Source organism: Neltuma alba, unplaced genomic scaffold, assembly GCF_004799145.2.
Source record: "Neltuma alba isolate B1F8T4 unplaced genomic scaffold, ASM479914v2 tig00002829_pilon, whole genome shotgun sequence".
Classification (NCBI taxonomy): Eukaryota; Viridiplantae; Streptophyta; class Magnoliopsida; order Fabales; family Fabaceae; genus Neltuma; species Neltuma alba.
The window spans coordinates 1-20,464 of NW_021633033.1; the positions used below are offsets into that span (position 1 = coordinate 1).

Sequence of the window (20,464 nt, forward strand, 5' to 3'; positions counted from 1 at the left end):
AACCAAGGAGAGCCCGAATCTCTGGCTGAAATGCTCCTCTTTCGTTGTAGTCATAATGGGAGAACTCTAACCGCAATATCTGCAAGTCACATTATCACATTGCAGTGATACTGATGGAACCAGAGTTATTCATCTCATGACATGAAGGTTGGAAATTACAAGGGAGCGTATGTACAAAGGTATAAAAACACCCTCTCTTTGATATTCCCCCAAGACAACCCTTTGGCATGCACTGATATCTTGTATAGTTTGATCCTACGCATACCTCATCATGTAGGTCTCTCAAGAATTGGCCAAATTTCTCAATATTTAAACAATCCTTTCCGTCTTTGCCAAAAAAATACTGGAAGAGACCCCCATCTTCTACAACAGTTACATCCCCTTGTCTGTGCTGGCTTCGCATCAAGGTCATCACTTTGTTGAATTCTTGCTTGTCTATATGCCTGCGTGCGCAAGATTTATACATTCACCCAATTACAAATTCATGAAAAACTGAATCACCAAACATTCTTGATGTATTTCTGCTACCCTTTTAGCATTTGTCTATAGACACTAATGGTTTTGTAACTTAGTGCCATGAAAAACTCTTATAATTTTTATTAAAACACATTTGTTTATAGGCAGAGTAGAAAGAGTATTCTCTCTTTCTTTTACCTTTCTCAATAAATAGCAGTGGAAGTTGAATCTTTAGCGTATAACACAACTCAATTTTAATTGTTGTTATGTGAACTTATGCATAAAAGTATGCTTCAGTTAATAGTTTAACCACTTGAAGAAAGTGAGGCGATGTTACCGAAAGAAGGATGTTTATATGAAACTCGAGAATTCCCGTTGTTCAAACGTAATTGAAGACAAACATTAAATTGGTTTTCTCATCATCATATATGGATAGACCAAGTGACTATTCAACATTATCTGACTCCTCAAATAACGTACAAATCACTCTCTGTATCTGTTTCTTAATATATCGCCATATGTATGAATAATGTAGATGCATAGTGAGGGTACAATATGCTGAAGCTCAATGCAGACGTGCAGATTGAAACAGAAAACTAAAGCTTTTATTGGATTTCCTTTCTCTGAAGGAGGAAGATTTAGACCTACCCGTTATTGTCAAGATCAAACATTTTAAATGCCACTTGAAAGCCAGACTCTGGGATGCTCAGGAGAGTAACAAAGAAGATGTACCTGGCGTGATGGGAAAACAGGTCAGCACTTCAGCTCTGAACTCATCAAGGATTGAACTATGAGTCATATTATGTACGGTGTTTGTTCCACATGGAGCTAGACACTTGAGAGTATAATGTGATGAGCAGGTTAAAAAAGGGAGAAAGAAACAAGGAAGAAGGGAGACTCACTCTGGAAAAGAAATGAGACCATCATTGTTAGTGTCAAAAAGCATGAAGAACTGAGAAGGAGGACAACTGAGTTCACCAGGATGCTTCTCTCCTGGGAGATAACCTTCTCTCACACGAGATGATCCTGATGGCGGAAACACCGGCACAACCGCTCGCATCAAATCCGCCGGTGTCATAAATGCCTCACGGCTTCCTGCTGTTCTCACTGATGCAAAGTACTCAAAAACCTGCGCTTGTGAACATACATGGTAACCTCATAATCACTGAAACTACTTCAGCAAACTCTCAAATTTTTATCAGAATATGACTTCTCTGACGTGGCATGTGTTATGGATACGTAAGCAAACTTGTTTCTTCTCCAGTTGCCATACTCTCCATGCGTTTCTTGCCCCCGTCTCTACCTAGAGGATTTTGCACTTTGACAGAATCCTAGAGCAGTTTTTTTCTTATAGTAATTTTTATTATAATATTTCAGAAAAGATTTTACTGTAGATTTATTATTCACTCATTTTTTTATTTTAAAAAAATAATGCTAATATTGATAAAAAATGAATTTTTTTGGGATAAAAAGTGAATTATTTAATATATCTAATATGTTTATATTCGATTTGAGGTATAGTTTTTTTTTTTTTTGAAAATAAACTTTCATGCTGTATTGACAATGTTTTTTTTTATTGATATACCACAATCAGCAATGGCAGCCACTATCAAAATCATTAACTAGTACTACCTCCGGTCCTAATTATAAGACCCAGTTGACTTATTTGAGGAGATTAAGGAAGTAAGTTAAGTTAGTTATTTGTAATAAATAAGTGTTGTCATTCCTAAAATATCCTTGCTAATTAAGTATATCGGCTAGAACTATTATTATTAGAAGGATTATCTTGGAAAAACATGCATAAATATAAGAGACAAAATGGATTGGGGTCTTATAATTAGGACTAAACAAAAAGTCAAACGGGGTCTTATATTAAGGACCGGAGGTAGTATTTAACATGTGTGAGATAAATTGAGTCTAAGGAAGGAAATTCTAAATTAATTAATATGACTGCTTTTATTAATTTGTGTCCAGCATCCATTAATAAGATTGATTACCTTTTCAGGGGGGCTTTGCAAGCGAATCCGTTTTTCGTATTTGAAAAATACTCTTCTCCTAAAGCTTTCTGGAGCCAAAAAAATAAAAACACACTAGAAATATGAGTAGTTTATATATATATATATATATATATATATATATGCATATAAATTAATAAAAAAAATATTTTGCAACTCGAGCAATTCCTGCAAATATCTTCATGTTCAGAATTTATTCCCTTCACTCTATAATATTCAGATTTTCTTTTTGGGAAAATTGCAAAAAAAAGACTCTGGATATTGCAAAATCCCACATTAGGAATTCTCACAAAAATTGTTGTTATTTGCAAATCAGTTCTTGTTAAAACCAGTTAAAGTGTTGTCATGATTCCTAATTTGAGGTTTTGCAATTTTCACAGTCTTTATTGCAATTTCTCCTCTTTTATTTTTCTTCCTTTTGAGCTTGTGATATTGTGCTTCAATTGAGACTATTTTACACACATACATATATCCTTGTCTGAGTGATCTCAAAAAATGCAATTTCTTCTGATCTTAGAAATTACAATAATTAGGGAAATAAATTTTATCTCAAGATTTTATTAAATTCAAATTTTTTACATTCTTACATTAAACATCAGAATGTGAGATTAAAAAGAAAATCATATATATGTGAGCATATTATACCATTGAAGAGGAAGGAGGATTTTGCCTGAGGTTCATACTGTTGCTGAAGCTGATTCTCATCCCTTGCATAATCAGCGAATGCCTGAACAGAATCCTCACCCAAAGAATTATAAAAATACCAAAACCCTAAGGCAGAGCTAACCACCGCAAGTCCCGAAACCGACGTTACAAACTTGTCAAAGTCCGTTTTATCACCATTTTTTAATCCTCCGGCGGAGGTGGTGGTGGAGGTTAAGGTTGACGATGACAATGTGGAGGGTTGTGATTGGCCGGAAAAGACCCTAACACCAGTAGAAGGTCGAATAGAAAGGACTCGATGAAAAGAATGCCGAAATCTTGTGAGGGACGTCCAAGAAAACATGCTAATGTCGGCTTGAGATTCTATAACTTTTAAGATATCAAAATACAAAACACAGAGATGAAGGCTCAAAAGACAGGATTGGTGGCTTTAAGGAACAAGAAAAAGAAGAGAGACAGACAATAAGACATAGAAGTAAGATCCAATATGGATGGAGCAGAACACATGTAGGGATTAGGCATTGAACCATAAAGAGTTAGTTGGCAATTCATGGTTACGAGAGCCTCGCACCCAAGAATGGAAAGTTGATGTTCATTTTATCTTCTTATCTTCTACACACACACACACACACACACACATATTGGATAACATAATAATTGTCTCTAAGTTTTTCTCTCTTCCACTTAAATAGAGATATCAAAATCGAATAAGCACATCAAATTAGTGCAATCTAATTGGTGTTCATAGTGCCCAATAGTCCTAGGAATATTAGCTAAAGGTGTTTAAGAATAAAGCAAAATATTTCCTTAAATAATAAGGCAAGAAAGTATTAATTTGATTGTAATATCCTGATCATCAACTTCTTTTTTTTTTTAAGCATCTATTTGAGCTTAACTAAACAAGATTAATGTCACATTTGCTTCCTCGTTTATAGGAGTGAGCAAAACTGAACTGAAACTGAAGATGGAAGTTAATGAAATTTAATTTATTTGGTTTGGTATATTTAGTTATTCGGTTTGGTTCAGGAAATTTTGATCTTTTTGGTTCAGTCGGCCTGGATTAGAATCAAATAGATCAAATAAACCGAAATATTCTTTTCTTTTTAATTCCCCTTCATTCTCTATTTCAATATGCATGTATTTGATGGTTAATGCATACTGTATTTCGATCGGATGGTTCTTTCTGATTTCATTTGGATACTGGGATTTAATGCTTGCGTTTAGTACTTCATGGTTATTTTATTTCATTTTGTACTTTTTTTTTTCCTGTAACACTTTGCACATTTATTCTTTTCGGTTTAATGCTTCTTTTGTTCAGCCTCCTTTACATGTAGCAACGGGGAAAAGCAGAATAAAGGTTGCAAAATCAAGTCTAATGGGCTTAACTTTGAGCCCATGGTGGAGAATTGCTATAAGATCCTAAAAAGAAAATAATTACTAAAATGTCCCGATAATAACAAAACAGCTTACAATGATAAATCTTAGTGTAGCAAATGGCAACTATACATTTGTCATTGAAACTTTTAGTAATTATATCTCTTCCTTATAACCACGTTGGAATTCTCTGAATTGAGTAACCAAATCGAACCATGTTATTCTGGTCTTTCAATGATCCAATCCCTTTACCTTTTTTTACACATAGTTATCTCACCTAATTAGATTTAAATATTGTCATGTTTAATTAGGGGTAACTCTTTCAAATATGTTTTTCTACAATCACACACACTCAAACTCGAGACCTTATATTTAAGCGGTCAAAAATCCCTTTTACTAAGACCTAATCCAATCCCTTTACTTTTAATTTGGGCTACGTTCATTCTAGAACTTTCAAATTTAAAAAAAAAAGGTTCTATATTTGTTTCTTTCATGTGGGTGATAACATCTTGACGCTTCAATTATTGAGGATAATGACCTCCAATTGAATATTGCAATATTTTGAGTCTTTCTCGAGTTGATCCAACTCCACCTATATTGTATAGTTGGTCCCAAGCTCGGATGAAAGAGGAGGGTTGTGTTAGGCCCTCGACAGCCAACGTAAAAACCCGTCGAATCTCATGAACATGAATCAACAAAGAAATCATGGTAATGCTAGGTTATTGCCCAGAAGCGATGCACTGTGTAGTTCGAGTATAGTGAGAAGTGAGCTAGAGCCGCTGCATCATCGCAAGGATGTAGTGTTAAATGAGCAAGGGCTGCCGCACTCTCGTAGATAGAGGCGGCTAAAGAAGTTAGCTCATGAGACCAAAATTAGATTTGGCACTTGAAATATTGGGATGTTGAATGAGAAATCTATGGAGGTTGTAGGATTTATGAGGGACAGAAGGATTAATATCTTGTGCCTCCAAGAAACCAAATGGATTGGAGAAGTTGCCAAGGAACTTGGAGAGTATAAACTTTGGTACACAGGAAAGGTGAGTGCAAGGAATGGTGTTGGTATCATCATTGATGGAACATCGAAAAAGAATGTGATGGAGGTTAAAAGGTATGAGAACAAAATAATATCTTTAAGAATAATTATTGAAAAGGATACTATCAATATTATTAGTGCCTATGCACCTTAGGTTAGGGCAGAGGCACACCTTAAAGATAAGTTTTGGGAAGATATGGAGGGGTTGGTTCAAAGCATATCACTCAAAGAAAAAAAATTTTATCGATGGGGATCTTAATGGACATGTCGGCAAGGAAGTAGGACAATTCAGTGGGCTCATGGTGGTTTTGGCTTTTGAGAGCTTAATAACGGAGGACAATCTATTCTGGACTTTTCTCTTGCATACAATCTCAAGATTGTTAACACTTATTTTAAGAAGTAAGAGGAGCATTTAATCACATATAAAAGTGGTGCCTCAAAATCACAGATTGATTTCTTTTTGGTTAAGAATCCGGACAGAAGATTGTGTACTAGTTGCAAAATGATTCCTGGAGATGGGGTGACTACCCAACATAGAGTACTTGTCATTGATGTACGTTTTAAGAGTATCAGATAAAAGTATCATCAAGTGGTAAAACCCAGGGTTAAGTAGTGGCAATTAAAGGGTGAGAAGCGGGAGCTATTCAAAAGGACCTTTTTGGAGGAGGGGATCTAGGAGTTACAGGGAAATGGAAACATGATGTGGGAAGAGATAACTACAAGAGTTCGTATGGTAGCTAAAGCAATTTTGGGAGAATCCAAGGGCTGTGGTCAGAGAGATAAGGAGACTTCATGGTGAGATAAGAGTGTGCATAAGAAAATCAGACAGAAAAGAGATTGTTTTAAGATCATACATTTGTGCAATAGTGTAGAAAATCGGGAAAAATATCGTTTGGCTAAAAAAGAGACGAAGAGAGTAGTAAGAGAAGCACATACTAAAGCTTATGAGGGGTTTTATCAGAAGTTAGGAACAAAGGCGGGAGAAAGAAATATTTACAAGATTGCGAAGCAAAAGGAGAGGAAAAAGAGAGATCTGGACCAAGTGAAGTCTATATAGGATGAAGATGGTAAAGTGTTAGTTACTGGCGGTGATATTAAGAAGAGATGGGAGGCTTACTTTTACAAGTTGTTTAATGAGGGAAGCGATTACGCGATTTAGGACTTATAGGACTTGCTAATTAACGAAGATGATCGGAATTTGGTTTTTTACTGTAAGATTCGCATCAGAGAAGTTAAGGTAGCTCTCAAAAAAATGGACAATGGTGAAGCTGTTGGGCCTAATGGTATTCCTATTGAAGTTTGGAAATGTTTGGGCGATGAGGGTGAATTGTGGCTAATCTAGCTTTTTAATGAAATTTTACACTCTAAGAATATGCTGGATGATTGGAGGACAAGCACTTTAGTTTCTATTTATAAGAATAAAGGAGACATTCAAAACTATGCAAGCCACATAGAGATAAAACTTACGAGTCATATAATGAAGTTGTGGGAAAAAGTGATTGAATATAGGTTGAGGTCAGAGACTTCTATTTCAGAGAACCAATTTAGATTTATGTCAGGGAGATTCACAACTGAAGCAATCTATTTATTAAGGGGTTTAATGGCAAGATATAGGAGTAAAACAAGGGATTTACATATGGTTTTTATTGACCTGAAAAAAGCTTATGATCATGTGCCAAGAGAAGTACTGTGAAAGGCTTTGGAAAAGAAAAGTGTACGGGTTGCTTATATCAAAACCATACAAGATATGTATGAGGGGATAACTACTAGTGTAAGAATGCCTGGAGGAGAGATAAAGGACTTCCCCATTAAGATTGGCCTACATCAGGGATCTTCTTTGAGTCCTTACTTGGTTAATATTGTTCTGGACGTTCTAATTGAACTTATTCAAGAAAGAATCCCTAAATCCATTCTCTTCACGGATGACATAATCCTTATGGCAGAATCAAAAGAAGAGATTAACTCTAGATTGGAGTTATGGAGAAGGACTTTGGAGTCGAAAGGTTTTCATTTGAGTAGGAACAAAACAAAATATATGCATTGTAATTTTTGGAGGAGGCAAGGCAATGGTGATTTAGAGGTGAAGATGGGGGATCAAATCATTCCTCAAGTATCAAAGTTTAAATACCTAAGATCAATTATACATGAGGATGGGGAAATTGATGGAGACGTTTCTCATAGAATACAAGTTGGCTGGTTAAAGTGGAGGAAGGCTACCAAAGTTATTTGCAATAAGAAGGTATTTGAGAAGCTTAAGGGAAAATTTTATCGGACTGTTATAAAACCAACTATGTTGTATGGTAGTGAATGTGGGGCGATAAAGAGAAAATAAGAAAGAGCACAAAGTTGGGATAGTAGAAATGAGAATATTGAGATGGATGTGTGGTCATAGAAGAAAAGATAAGATTCAAAATGAAAATATCAGAACAAGAATCGGTGTGGTACCTATCTAAGAGAAAATGGTTGAAAAAATTGCTTAAGATGATTTGGACATGTGCAGAGAAGGCCATTGGAGGCCCCGGTGAGAAGGGTAGATCAAATAATATGGAGTTCCACAAAAAGGGTCAGAGAAAGACTGAGAAGAATGCTCAATGAGGTCATTGAACGAGACCTCCAGGTCAATAAGATATCTAAGAACTGGGTTGTTAATAAAGCACGATAACGTAGTGTGATTCATGTAGCCGACCCCATCTAGTGGGATAAGTCTTATTTTTATTGTTGTTGTTGTTTCTCGAGTTGATCCATTATATTCACCACCAAATCCTTCTCCACTTGATTTGAGTAATTAAAGCAAAGGCATATGGAATTGCTCTCCTAATTCATATGAACGTATGTGTTGATTGAGATTTTCCCATGTGGGAGAAAGCTCTTCCGTTATTACCTTTTTATCCCCAAGGCTCTAAATTAAAAACCCTATTTAAGGTCTTGATTGATATTTACTACTCCAATCCTTAATGTAAAATCTAATTAAATAATCTAAGTAGATTAAAAATGTTAGTTAAATTAGTTAATATAATATGTTTTTTCTAAAATATTCTAAGCATCTTTCTCAATTTCCTTCCTCCCTCTTTTACTTGGTCATTGTTGAGAGAATATCAATACACTACTACAAAAAAGAGTTTTCAAGATGCTAATTTACGGCAGTTATTAGAAAAAATACTGTAAAAAATATGACGATGGCATTTCTGTAATTATAGGCGTACTTTTAAAACCGCCGTAAAAAATACTTTTAACGGTGGTTTTTTTAAATAACCGCCGTAAAAAATACTTTTAACAGCAGTTTTTTAAATAACCGCCGTAAAAAGTCTATTAGAATTTTAAAATCCATCGCGTGATAGTTTTCACTTTTCAAAGTCAGAGCTCATAGTCCCTCATATTATCCTCACTTGATTTTCTCCCTCCTCCTACATTTGTCGGTGTTTATCCATTACTTCTATCATTTTCGCCATGTTCTTCCATCACCGTCATTGTTGCTGTTGCCGTCGTCATCGCCTCATCCTCTTTATTCTTATTTGTGAGTTTTTCACCTCCATTCTTTCTGTGGATTTCATAGTTTTTGTAGTTTGATATAATTATTTTCTTTGGTTAAAAATATGATATTTAATCTGAGTTTTAAAAAATCTGATTTTTAGCAGATCTGAGTCTTTGATTTTATCTTTATTAAATCTTAGTAGCTTCGATCAGGTGGCTAAAGGTGAAGCTAAGTGACGCTATTACGGGGGGAAAGAATCTATGTTTAATCCATCAGAATGCTTTTAACTGGTGAGAGACTTTTTTTGAGGCTTTGTTCTCCCGTTCTATCCTGATCAGTAGGGTGAAATGTAGACTTAAAAAAAAAATTTTCACGACGGTTATTTATATAACCACCGTGAAAAGTCACATACCACGTCAGTTCTTAAACCGCTATGAAATCCTCTACATTTTACGTCGATAGCATAGACGTCGGTATCAAAACTACCGTGAAAAGCTCATTTTAACCGCCATTAATTTTTTTTTTTTGTAGTAGTGATAGGGTTAATCTGAAAAAAAATGATGAACATGTTAAATAAGTCTTACATATAGAATTAATATTAACTCTCCAATTGGGTCCTATATTTAAGGTATTGATTGATATATTTACTATTCAACTTGTTGACACACTCGCAAACTAGACATGGGGCTTCTGGCATGAGTGAAAAGTAGTTGTAAGGTATGTATGTTGCACAAAATTTAGGTAAGGTTTATATATATTCCCTCCAATTTTAAATATAGGATGCATATAACTAATTTACAGAGATTAAAAAAATTAGTTAAATTAGTTGTATATAATATATATGTATGTATGTATGTTGATTTTCTAAAAATATAGATTATATTCTCTTTCATCATTTTGGAAATTATTTATTTGATAGAATCTTCTTTATATGTTCAATGAATAAGGATAAGTTGAGGGGGAAATATAAATTTAGAAAATAAAGTGGATTAAAATCTTACATTTATGACTAAAATAAACTCTTTAATTAGCTCTTCCATGATCATACAAATAAAAGAGTGGGGCAGATGTCTTCCAACTAAACAAAAACAATCATTTATTATCAATTAGCATTATAATTGATGGATATAGAAGTTAAAACCAAACCAAAAAGGGGCAAAAGAGAAGGGAAAAAGAGAGTGGGAGAGACGTACACATTCAATAACATGTTTTTCTTAATCCCATAATTGCATGTTATTTACTCACAGAGAAGAGTTTACAAACACTGAAAATGTCTATATACATAAACACACGAAATTTGCACAAATTAAGAATAATCTAAAGTTTTGAAGGAAAACCAAAAAAGAAAAAGAACGTTTGCGTAATTGTTAAAAGTATGGCGGAAAAGTTGTATTGCATGAAGTGAAAGATGTATATGAATTGATGAAACCAATGACTTACTATCACAGTTTTATTCACATTCATTCAGCAGAGACTGATGCAACACAGAACACACACACCTTTTGAATGAACACATTCATTGCAAGCATCTACCATAATATTATACTACCTCTGATTTTTAACATAAAGCTAATTAGAAAGTTAGATTTGATCCATATATAAGGCCTCAATATATGTTGTCTACCCAAATTAATAGCTTTTTTCTCTAAAAGTATCCCTATTAATGGTACGGGGTTCCTATCAAAAGGTTATTTCAATATACATGATTAGAGAACGTAGTTTAGGGAAGTCAACACACATTTTTTATAATTAAACAACTTAAATAATTTTTTTAATATCTCTAAATTAATTATTTAACTCTTATATTAAGAACCGTTACATAAAACATTGACCATATAGTTAGTGCAAAGTGATTTCTGTGCGGCTCACCTGTTTTTTGATTTCCATCTCTACCTATCATTTAATTAAAGCATGCAGGTAAGTTGGAAAAAGCAGAATTTTGCAGCCCTTGGAATTCAATGCAGTTTACACTTCATTTGTTCTTCTCATTTATTTCACTGTATATATTTATATATATATATATATATGTATGTATATATAGTGTCCCCCCCGGGGGAAAAAAGATATTTTACACTGATTCCTACCTCTTCTCATGGTTACAGAGTTACTTTTTTTTTTTTGGCCATCACAGTTACAGTGTTACTTACCCTTTAATCTTTATGCCTCCCAATTTACTTTATCGTGTTTCTTTGAAATTTTTGTGGCTCTTATTGCGTCTTCTATAAGGATGCTCCCGCACCACAAACACTACCTTAATTTCCTACAAAATTACTACTCAGGTCCATGCTTGGATCAATTTATATTTTTGGATCAATTTGGATTGGTGGATAGAGCCAAAAAAACAAAAATACCGCGTCCGAACTTATTTCTTTTACTCTTAGCTTAAAAAATGGTTTTTGCACTCGTTGTTTCCTTCAAAATGACCTATTTTAATTGAAAGAGGGATCATTTTAAAAAATTGTGACGATTTTTTTATATTAAATTAATTTTCTTAATGTCGTGAAAGTAGTTAGCAAGATCTTGAAAAAATGATCAAAAGAGTATAGAGGAAGATTGTACACTGCAATGAAAAAATGACTATATATATAGAGGATTGATTGATCTCTTCTACTATAAGTGAAATGACATATATATATATATATATATATCATGGTTTTTAAAATGAGTGAAATAGTAAATGGTAATATATAAAACTTGTTTTGGGACAAAATTAGGGTTATTAAGAAACTGTATAAGATATGAGAATCCAAGTGGGGGAGGGTTGAACAATTCAAGAGTGGGAGATTAGTGGAAATGGTTGCCCAGAGACAGGTAGTAGCAAATCGGGGGGGAAGTAGGTTACCAAATTGATTTGCAATAACTACTTTCCGTTGTTATTTGTTAATGGTCCCTTTGTCTTACGCACTGTGTCACATGCTTGTGGACCATCCTCAACACCCCCACCCTCTTCCCTTTGCCCTCTGCGAAAATGACACTTTCCCATGCTGACCATAATGACTTTTTGTTTTTTAATATTACAAATAGGTACTATCTCCGTAAGATTACCCAACAAATCATAATTTTAAAAGTAATTTTACAGCGTACAAAATAACTATACAAAAAAAGTTTTGTCTTGACTTGTATAAAATTACTTTTAAAAAGTGTTTTTAAAAGTATCCAAACATCGTACAAGCAGAATAGATCCCACAACATCACTTATCAAGATGTTTTTATATTAGTACTATGTTACAATGCTATTAACACCACTATAACATCATTGATGATATAAGACAACGTGTTCATAGGGACAGATTGGTGGTGATGAAATACAAGCTAAGGGAACTTATGTTCAATGCAGATTGCGAAGGATTATTTTGTATTTTTGATTTGATTAAACTCCATATTGTGGGCAAGGTCTCGCTCCTTGTATTTCTCTTAATTAACCCAAACCGTGGAATTTAAGGGGCGAGATTTTAAGGATAAATTAGGAGTCCATGTTCTACGAAGATTTGAATTAGAACATTATTTTTTGGACAAGACACAAGGAGCTGATTTCACCAATAACAGAATGACGTATTGAATGCTAGATATATAAAGACTAAGATTTAAACCCCTCATACGTGTTAGATCAACTTTGGCTCAATGAGAGGAAGGGAAGGGGAGGGATTTTAATGGAAGGAAGGGGAGGGGAGGGGAGTGGAAGGATTTTAATATTATTTTGTTTGGATTTATAAAAAAAGAGGGGAGGGGAGGGAAAAACATTTTAATATGGATAATTTTGCTCTTATTTTATTTAAGGTGTGGGCATAATGGTCACAACATGACAAAATATAGACATAATGGTTACAACATGACAAAATATGGGCATAATGGTCATAATATGACAAAATATTGCCCTTTCCCTCCAAATGCTCCCAATTTTGGAGGGGAGGTTAGGGAGGGGAGGGGAGGGGAAATTTTAAAAAATTTTCCCTCCCCTCCTAAAATTTGTGTGTTGCCAAACAAGGGAAAATGATTAAAATCCCTCCCCTTCCCTCCCCTCCCTCCCAAATCCCTCATACCAAACACACCCTTAAAGTTGGTTTTAATATACAAGAACACTTTAAGATTATTGTATACTTCGTACAATAATCTTAAAATCTTGCCCCTTGTCTTCCCTCCTCTCTTTTGTTGGCCAGACCCGTGATCGGAGAAACAGGCCTCTTGTTCCACCAAAGCTCTTCTCTAAAGTATACATTATTTAATCATCGTTTAGTGCTGGGGCCATTAGTCTTATTGACTCTTGACCACACCATTTTATTCTTTTAAATTTTTCAGTAGCCACACATATCAGTTATTCATAGGAAAGCGCGTATGAAGAATGATATGATAGGATTTTCCGTAAAAACAAAGGCCAGAAGCCAAAAATGTCAAATATATTGGCACACAATATCATGTTCCCCTGTCACTTTCAACCTCAACTACCCTCCAAACCTCCATTAAAACACAACCTCCTCCTCCTTCTTCTTCTTTTTTTACCTGACAAGACCTCCCCCTTCAGCTTCATTTTGCTGCATAAATATCCCCCGCATTTACCCATCCTCATCCTCATTTATGCCCTTCAGTTCCCTTTCCTCTCTGAATTCCCCATCCATCCATTCATCTCTCTATCTCCTTATCCTCATTGTCCTTATATAACCCCTTTCACTATGCCTCCTTCTTCCTCATCTCTCACCCTCATCCACCCCCTCCACCCTACCCCACCACCACCTCCCATGGACTGGTTCTCTTGGCTCTCCAGAACCAACCTCGAACCTTCTCTCATCTACGACTATGGCGTCACCTTCGCCCGCAACCAGCTCCAGCTCGAAGACGCTTCCTTCTTCAACCATGAGTTCCTCCAGAGCATGGGCATCTCCATCGCCAAGCACCGTCTCGAGATCCTCAAGCTGGCCCACCACGACTATGGACGCCTTCATCGTCCCAGGAAGATCTCCGGGGTCATCAAGAACTACATGAGAAAATGCCTCAGAAAGTTTGTGCTTTTCCGAGAACAAGATCCTCCTTCAGATCAGAAGGATTCACCCAGCCCAGAACCCCATTGGTACTACCAGGAGAAATGGCGAGGCGCCATGGAGAGAAAGCAATATGGAAGCGAGGAGTTTCAGAAGGAGAACAACAACATCAACAAGCCCCTGCCCGCCATGAATAGAACGAGAAGGGTAGCTTTGTCTGGGCCTCTAGATGGAAGGATGATGATGAACGAGAAGGCGGTGAATACAAACAAAGTGTTGAGGCTTTCTGGGCCTCTTGATGGGAAGAAGCAGGAGAGACTACTGTACCCAAATCGGAGCCCATTAGTGAGCGGCAAGCCGATGATGGGCTCGGTTAAAAGCCCAAGATCTTCTGGGCCTCTGGACCCAAGATTGGTGATGATGGACTGCAAGAGCCCAAGGATGAGCAGGCCTTCAGATGCCAGACCTGGAAGCCCCTTGAGTTTCAGTCCCTACTTGAACAAAACCAAAAGTGATTTCGATTTTGATGAGGATGATCACACACTGTGGCCTACCTTGTTCCAGGATTTGAAACCAACATGATTGTTTGTTGCCCACTTTCTCAGAGAAAAGTCAAATTTTTGTTAAAAAAACAGGAAGAGAGAGACAGTTCCTCTTTTCAAGATCCGTCTACAGGGTCAGAGCAACGGAGAAGTAGCAGAAGCAAGCGGCAGTGATGATTATTACTTGGAGGATATGAAATTACGTGGTTATTTTGTATTGGTTCATATCTCTCTCTTGCTTATTCTGTTCACTTGTACATATAAAATGTCAAAAACATCTTTTCAGTTGAGGCGGGCCGCGCTGAGAACGGTTGGTTCGATTCAGAAAAAGTCAATTTGTATCAGTAAAAATGTTTTTAGGTGTATTTTTTATGGTTGGTGACTGGCTCGTTAGGTATTCATTAATGGGAGGAACCTAACCGTTTCCTTGGTATTTCCTCCAGAAAGAGGGAAAAGGTTTCACATAGGTCATTATCTGATTATTTCTTTCTTTCCTTCCTTCTTTTTTCTAAAAGTAAAAAACTTCAGACATCTAAGTTTCATCAGCCATCTAAAGACTACTTTGTGTGCCCTTGACGAGAGACAAAAGCTGACAGCTTTTCTTTTAAAGCAATATTAACAATAACTAGCACCGAAAGAGTCAAACATGGACAAATGCTTTATTTTGTCTTCTCTATTTGCACTTTCCTTTTAAGTTTCCAGAGAGTAATAGTCATATCTCATGTATTTTGACCACCAAAAGACTGTGTACAGCATCAAATCCGTATACACTCAGATTTATTGCGCAAAGACCTAAAATCTCAACTGTTACAACGAAAATGTCCAAAGCTCAGTGATTGTATGATTAGGCTGAATAAATATATTAAATATCCCAAGTAACTGGTAGTTAACACTCCTCAAGTCTGCATATCACATCCATTCCCCTCTGAGGACCATCTTTTAGCATAAGATGCATACTAAAACAACCATTTTCCCAGAACAAAACTCAAAACCCAGATTTATATGTGTGTATAAGGCTGAAGTGGCAGAGCAGGAAGCACAGTTCTTGAAGGAATTGTAGATTGCTCTGATTGATCCAATGCTGAACCTGTGTCTCAATTACTTTTTTTTTTTTTTTTTGGGTGACGTGTCTCAATTACTTTAGTGAACTGTGGTTTGAGGCAGCCTGAAAGAACCACCAGAATAAAGCATATGGTAAACTGGTTTTATCCTGAAACTAAGGATGATGCTCAAGATGGAGCCAAGAACAGAAACAGCAGCCAAAACAAAGAAGGTTGGTCTGAAGCAATTTGGTCCCAAGCAGGAGGCTCCTGAATCAAGCAAGTCTAGACCATGGTGCTGCCTTGCAGCCTCCTTGTCATATACTTGCCCTGCTAGCAGAGCTGAGAAAAGGAATGCACCAAGAGGGTTTCCTAATGACATGAAGTTGTAGAGCACACCAAAGTTCTTCAACCCGAAAAGCTCTGAGACCGTGGGGATCATAGTGGAAAATTGCACGCCATAGCAGATGCCAAGTAATGCAACTGCAAAGAAAAGAGTACCTTTCACAGCATATGCAAAGATTAGATATGAGATGGTCATGATTATCTGTGTGCATGTCATCCAAAATGTCCGGGGGATCGTTTTCGTCCTGTATCGACAAAATAGGATATAATCAGAATGGCTATAACAAGTTTATGGTCACTCCCCCATGTTAGCCTAGTAAAATTGAAATTTTGTTCTTTTATTACTCCTAATAGAATCTGACTTAATGAAGAGAAATCTCTTCTCTATTTGCCACCTAAGTAGACACCCTTTGTGGTAAATGGTTAAAATTAGATAAAACAATTAAATGAGGAAACACTGACACGATGCAACTTCACAACAGACTAAGAAGTTCTGCGAACTTACAACCAACTCCCCTGCCCCCAGGCATTGTGGGTTTAGAAGCTGATTTATATGGCACAAAGATCATTCATTACCAGGTTCATTTGAACATGAAAAGTTTATTCATATATAAACTTGATGTGTTTGATCACAGAAGTGATAATTTACTCTGTCTTGTGATTGTAATGTTCTAAGGACACAATGACTTGTACAGATATCAGGAGGTTTTTGAACAGCTCAAGTACATGTTGAAACCTCACACTGTGTTACTGATATGAGCTTGAAAATAATTGTTAAATTTACTTAACAGGCATAGATGTGACTGACCTCACAAAGTGTTCTGAAACAACTCCTCCACTGAGGCGACCCACAAAATTGCAGAAGCTGAAAATTGACAATAAGATTGTGGTATCTTCCACACCTTGTGCAATGCCTATTTGTGCGAGATTGTTGAGAACAGTAACACCAGAACCAACCCCAACAAAGAAAACAAAGAACAGGAGCCAAAAATCAGCCTTTATAACAGCCTCCATGAATGTGAAATCTTCCCCTCGCTTGGGCCTTCTCTTCTTCTTCACTGCTCCTTCACCCTCAGCAAGAAGCACAGCCACTTCAGATGACTCGTCAGTGTCATAAAAGCTCCCAGGGGTTGCTGAAGTTGAAGATGGCAAGAGGGGTTCTGTTTTTTCATCCTTGCCTTGTTGAACTAGGCATTCTGATGATCCAACTTGCGGATTAGATCTTTCTGGTTTGCTGCATTTCCTAGGAAACAATGTCATCTTTACAGGTATTGCTAGGGGAGCCATGATAAGGAGAATCATCACGGCAATTAAAATATAGGAAGATGTACCGCCTAAGGGCAGAACATTACTAAATGCAGCAGTTGCAATAAGATATAAACCCAAGACCACACTAGAGCATTGGACGAAAGCGAAATGACCATGTTCTGCAGAATCATCACCCGTAGCTGGAGTACAAGGCCTGATGAGAAACATAATGCTGAAGCATAAGGCAGGAATACCAATGGCGAGGAACAAGAGGAACTGAGAAGAAGAGTTCTGAAGCACTATGCTGTAAATTTCGGTAAAAACTGCGGCACTGATACCCCCATAACCTTTGAGAATTCCAGCAACTGTGCCTCTACTCACAGGGAAGTTTCTCATGTTGGTCACAAGAACAGCAGTGCCTAACCATGCATTACTGTTAGTGGCAATAGAGAGGGCAATCCATAGCTGCGAAACATCACAAAAATCAATCAAGTTTGTAATGCATTCCTGAAACAACGCTGAAACTTCAATAAATTCGTATTAAGAAGAATCATTTTGACTTAAAAAGCTTATGATCAACCTCCAGACCATTTAATCATACAAGGAGTGACAGTGACATCTTCTACTCAAAAGCTTTAAGCCGGAAAATGAAACCATGATTAAGTTATAAAGAGATTTTCTTAGACTTTTTACAGAACTTTTTTCTGCATATTAGTGAAGACATGCGTAAATTAAAGACTATCAAGCAAATAACTTCAACCAACAAGTGATCAACTTAAATTCAGTGATCCAATGCAAATTTAATTAAAATTGATCAATTAGAAATACCCAGTGAGAATTCACATCGGTGGAAACATATATTTAAACTAGTGCAGTTCATTCATTCGCTTGCAATCTGATGCAAATAAATGCAATATCTTCAATGCTTCATCATTATAATTAGGAAAAAAAAAAATCAGATCACATAAACGGATGTTTTCGACGAATCAAAATCACAAAAAGGGGGACATTAAATAAAACAGTTCATCATCAAATCAAACAACTGCAAGGGTGCGCCAAAAAGCAACAGAGAACTTACCAACCAGTAAGGAAGTGACTCCACAGTCTTACTAACAGCAAGCCACAGAACACCATAACCAAAGAAGGAGGCCAAAGCACCGATCAAAAGAATAAGCCACGGTGGGAACTTGTTGCAGGCAATTCCAGGAAGCAAGCCAACATTCTCACCAAAGTCGTTAGCAACACCAAGCAAAGTAACCTGACGCTGATTAAAACCCAGAACGGATTTAAGCGAGTGAGAATAGAGAGGAAAAGCATACGCATTTCCTGCTGCGATTTGAACCCAAACCGCAGCTCCAAGACCAACCCATGGAGGCCTTGACCCTCCTTTTTGAGTGAGCATCAACATGGATATGGACTAGTTATCCAATGACTGAATATTACAGATATCAAAATGAACTTCTTGATGATTTAGCTAGTGACATTGAAGAAACAGAGGTGAAAGGTTGGATATATAAAAGTTATGATGAACAAAGAGGCGAGGGAGAGGAAGAGAGAGAGGGGTGGCGAGTTTTGTGAGTCAGCGCGTGGACATAGAGGGTGACTTGGCGCTTGCCATTTGGACTAAGGTCGGCGTACATCCGGGTTTTTCCTATTACATAGGACTTTGATTTTGTCTAGATATCATTTGCAAATAAGGATTTTTATGTGTCTTTGATAGAGAGAAAGTGATATTTAAATTAATGTCTAACGAAAAAAAATTGAGTCTTTAAGTTGAATATATGAATAATATGACATGCAAAGGAATCCTAATTACCAGTTCCAGCATATTTTTTCTTCATTCATTTGATTTGGCCTCATCTCCGGTCATGTGTAGTTAAATCCATTTGATCCGAAGTAAGAGCCAGGGAACACAACGTACCCTTATGTTTGCCTACGTGATTTGGTTTTTTCTTACAATATGATAATTTTTCTTTTGAGCTAATATGAGACTATTATTATAAAAGCCTGTCATTACAAATATTAAAGATATAAATAAATATTTTACCTATATATTCATTTTTTTTCTGCATAAAATTTCATAATATCCCTTATTTTTTGGGTTATTTAATTAATGGAGTCACGAGGAGCATCCCATCAAGCCACCGTCACCTCAGTGATTCCATGATTTTTAGGAGATTGTAGTATGGCCACAATTAGCTTATCGCGTAGGTTAGGGAGAACTTTATCCTCCTGATAAACAAAATTCCTCTACAGTAAATACTCCTTCAATTAATTTATTTCTTAATATAAGAATTAGAATGTTACATTTAATTTTAAATATAAAATATTATTAACTTATTGTCTTTCTCGAATTTATTATTTTTTTAAAATTCAAATTAATTTACCAATTTATAAATTAATATATAATTAATTTTTTAAAAATTCAAATTAATTTACCAATTTATAAATTAATATATAATTCAATGTTACACATGTGGTTGAGAAATATCAAATTACATTTATTATAATTAGCTAATTTATTTAATTTTCTTAACCTATTGAAATTAATTAAATATGTATTTTATTAAAAACCAAAAATAGTAGTAAGTTACATATTTAACTTTTGTTGGCAGAAGAAGATAAATTTTGGTTCCATAAATGTGTATATATACACATAGAAGGATTTCTTCTATTGGTAGGGATTTTGCTTAAGAGCATATGGATTGAGATTTAAGGAGATTTAATTGAAATTGAAGATAATTTAAAAAAATCTTTGAAGAAAACATATCAATTAATAAAGATCAATATATATTTCATATGGAGTCCATTGGTTCAACTAAAAATCGAGAAAGGAAATTTTTGGAACCCTAAAACTATTTAACATGATAGGGATTCAATTGTATATCACTTAAAGTTTATAGAAATTTTTTACTATGACTGAAAGTTTAAGTGCTGCTATACATATCTACAGATGAAAAATAATAAAATACCACGCAGTTTAATAGGATACTTGGTTAATGCTACCTTCGACTGTAAATATAAAAGTGAGTTTGTAGTTACAAACAAGTTCTTATATTTTGAGTAGGAAGTAGTAATAAATTACAGTCCGTTAATGGGTAAAAAATCATAGTAGTTAATTGTGCAGAATATTTGCGCAAACTTAAAAGTTTAGTGAGGTTCTTTGTCAAATACTCCTCTGATCCTTAATATAAAACCCATTTCACTAATTTGATTAGATTAAGGAAGTTAGGTAAGTTAGTTAATTATAAGAAATGTGATACATTTTTCCTAAAATACCCTAATCATCTTTCTTAATACCCC

The 20,464-nt window shown here is 35.6% G+C and overlaps 3 protein-coding genes and 1 long non-coding RNA gene across 4 annotated transcripts; 2 read left to right on the forward strand and 2 right to left on the reverse strand.

Moving 5' to 3' along the window:
• Window positions 1-13: 13 nt before the first annotated feature.
• LOC114739457 (calcium uptake protein, mitochondrial-like) lies at window positions 14-3,477 on the reverse strand (the record flags this gene model as incomplete). The annotated part of the gene is made up of 6 exons (XM_028927513.1): window positions 3,117-3,477; window positions 2,454-2,521; window positions 1,359-1,585; window positions 1,105-1,188; window positions 266-443; window positions 14-79 (listed from the first exon to the last, which is right to left on the reverse strand). Coding segments are annotated over exons 1-6 (984 nt in total), but the record flags the coding sequence as incomplete, so codon positions are not given.
• Window positions 3,478-5,871: 2,394 nt separating this feature from the next.
• Window positions 5,872-20,332, forward strand: LOC114739461 (uncharacterized). The gene is made up of 3 exons (XR_003739608.1): window positions 5,872-5,969; window positions 10,853-10,862; window positions 20,320-20,332. It is a non-coding gene; the product is annotated as an uncharacterized LOC114739461 (long non-coding RNA).
• Window positions 13,354-15,022, forward strand: LOC114739460 (uncharacterized). Its single transcript, XM_028927516.1, has one exon. It carries the CDS (start codon window positions 13,399-13,401, stop codon window positions 14,566-14,568), a length of 1,170 nt encoding a protein of 389 aa, XP_028783349.1. The 5' UTR covers window positions 13,354-13,398; the 3' UTR covers window positions 14,569-15,022.
• Window positions 15,650-18,569, reverse strand: LOC114739459 (protein NUCLEAR FUSION DEFECTIVE 4-like). The gene is made up of 3 exons (XM_028927515.1): window positions 18,240-18,569; window positions 16,722-17,626; window positions 15,650-16,158 (listed from the first exon to the last, which is right to left on the reverse strand). Exons 1-3 carry the CDS (start codon window positions 18,567-18,569, stop codon window positions 15,669-15,671), a joined length of 1,725 nt encoding a protein of 574 aa, XP_028783348.1. The 3' UTR covers window positions 15,650-15,668.
• Window positions 20,333-20,464: the final 132 nt, after the last annotated feature.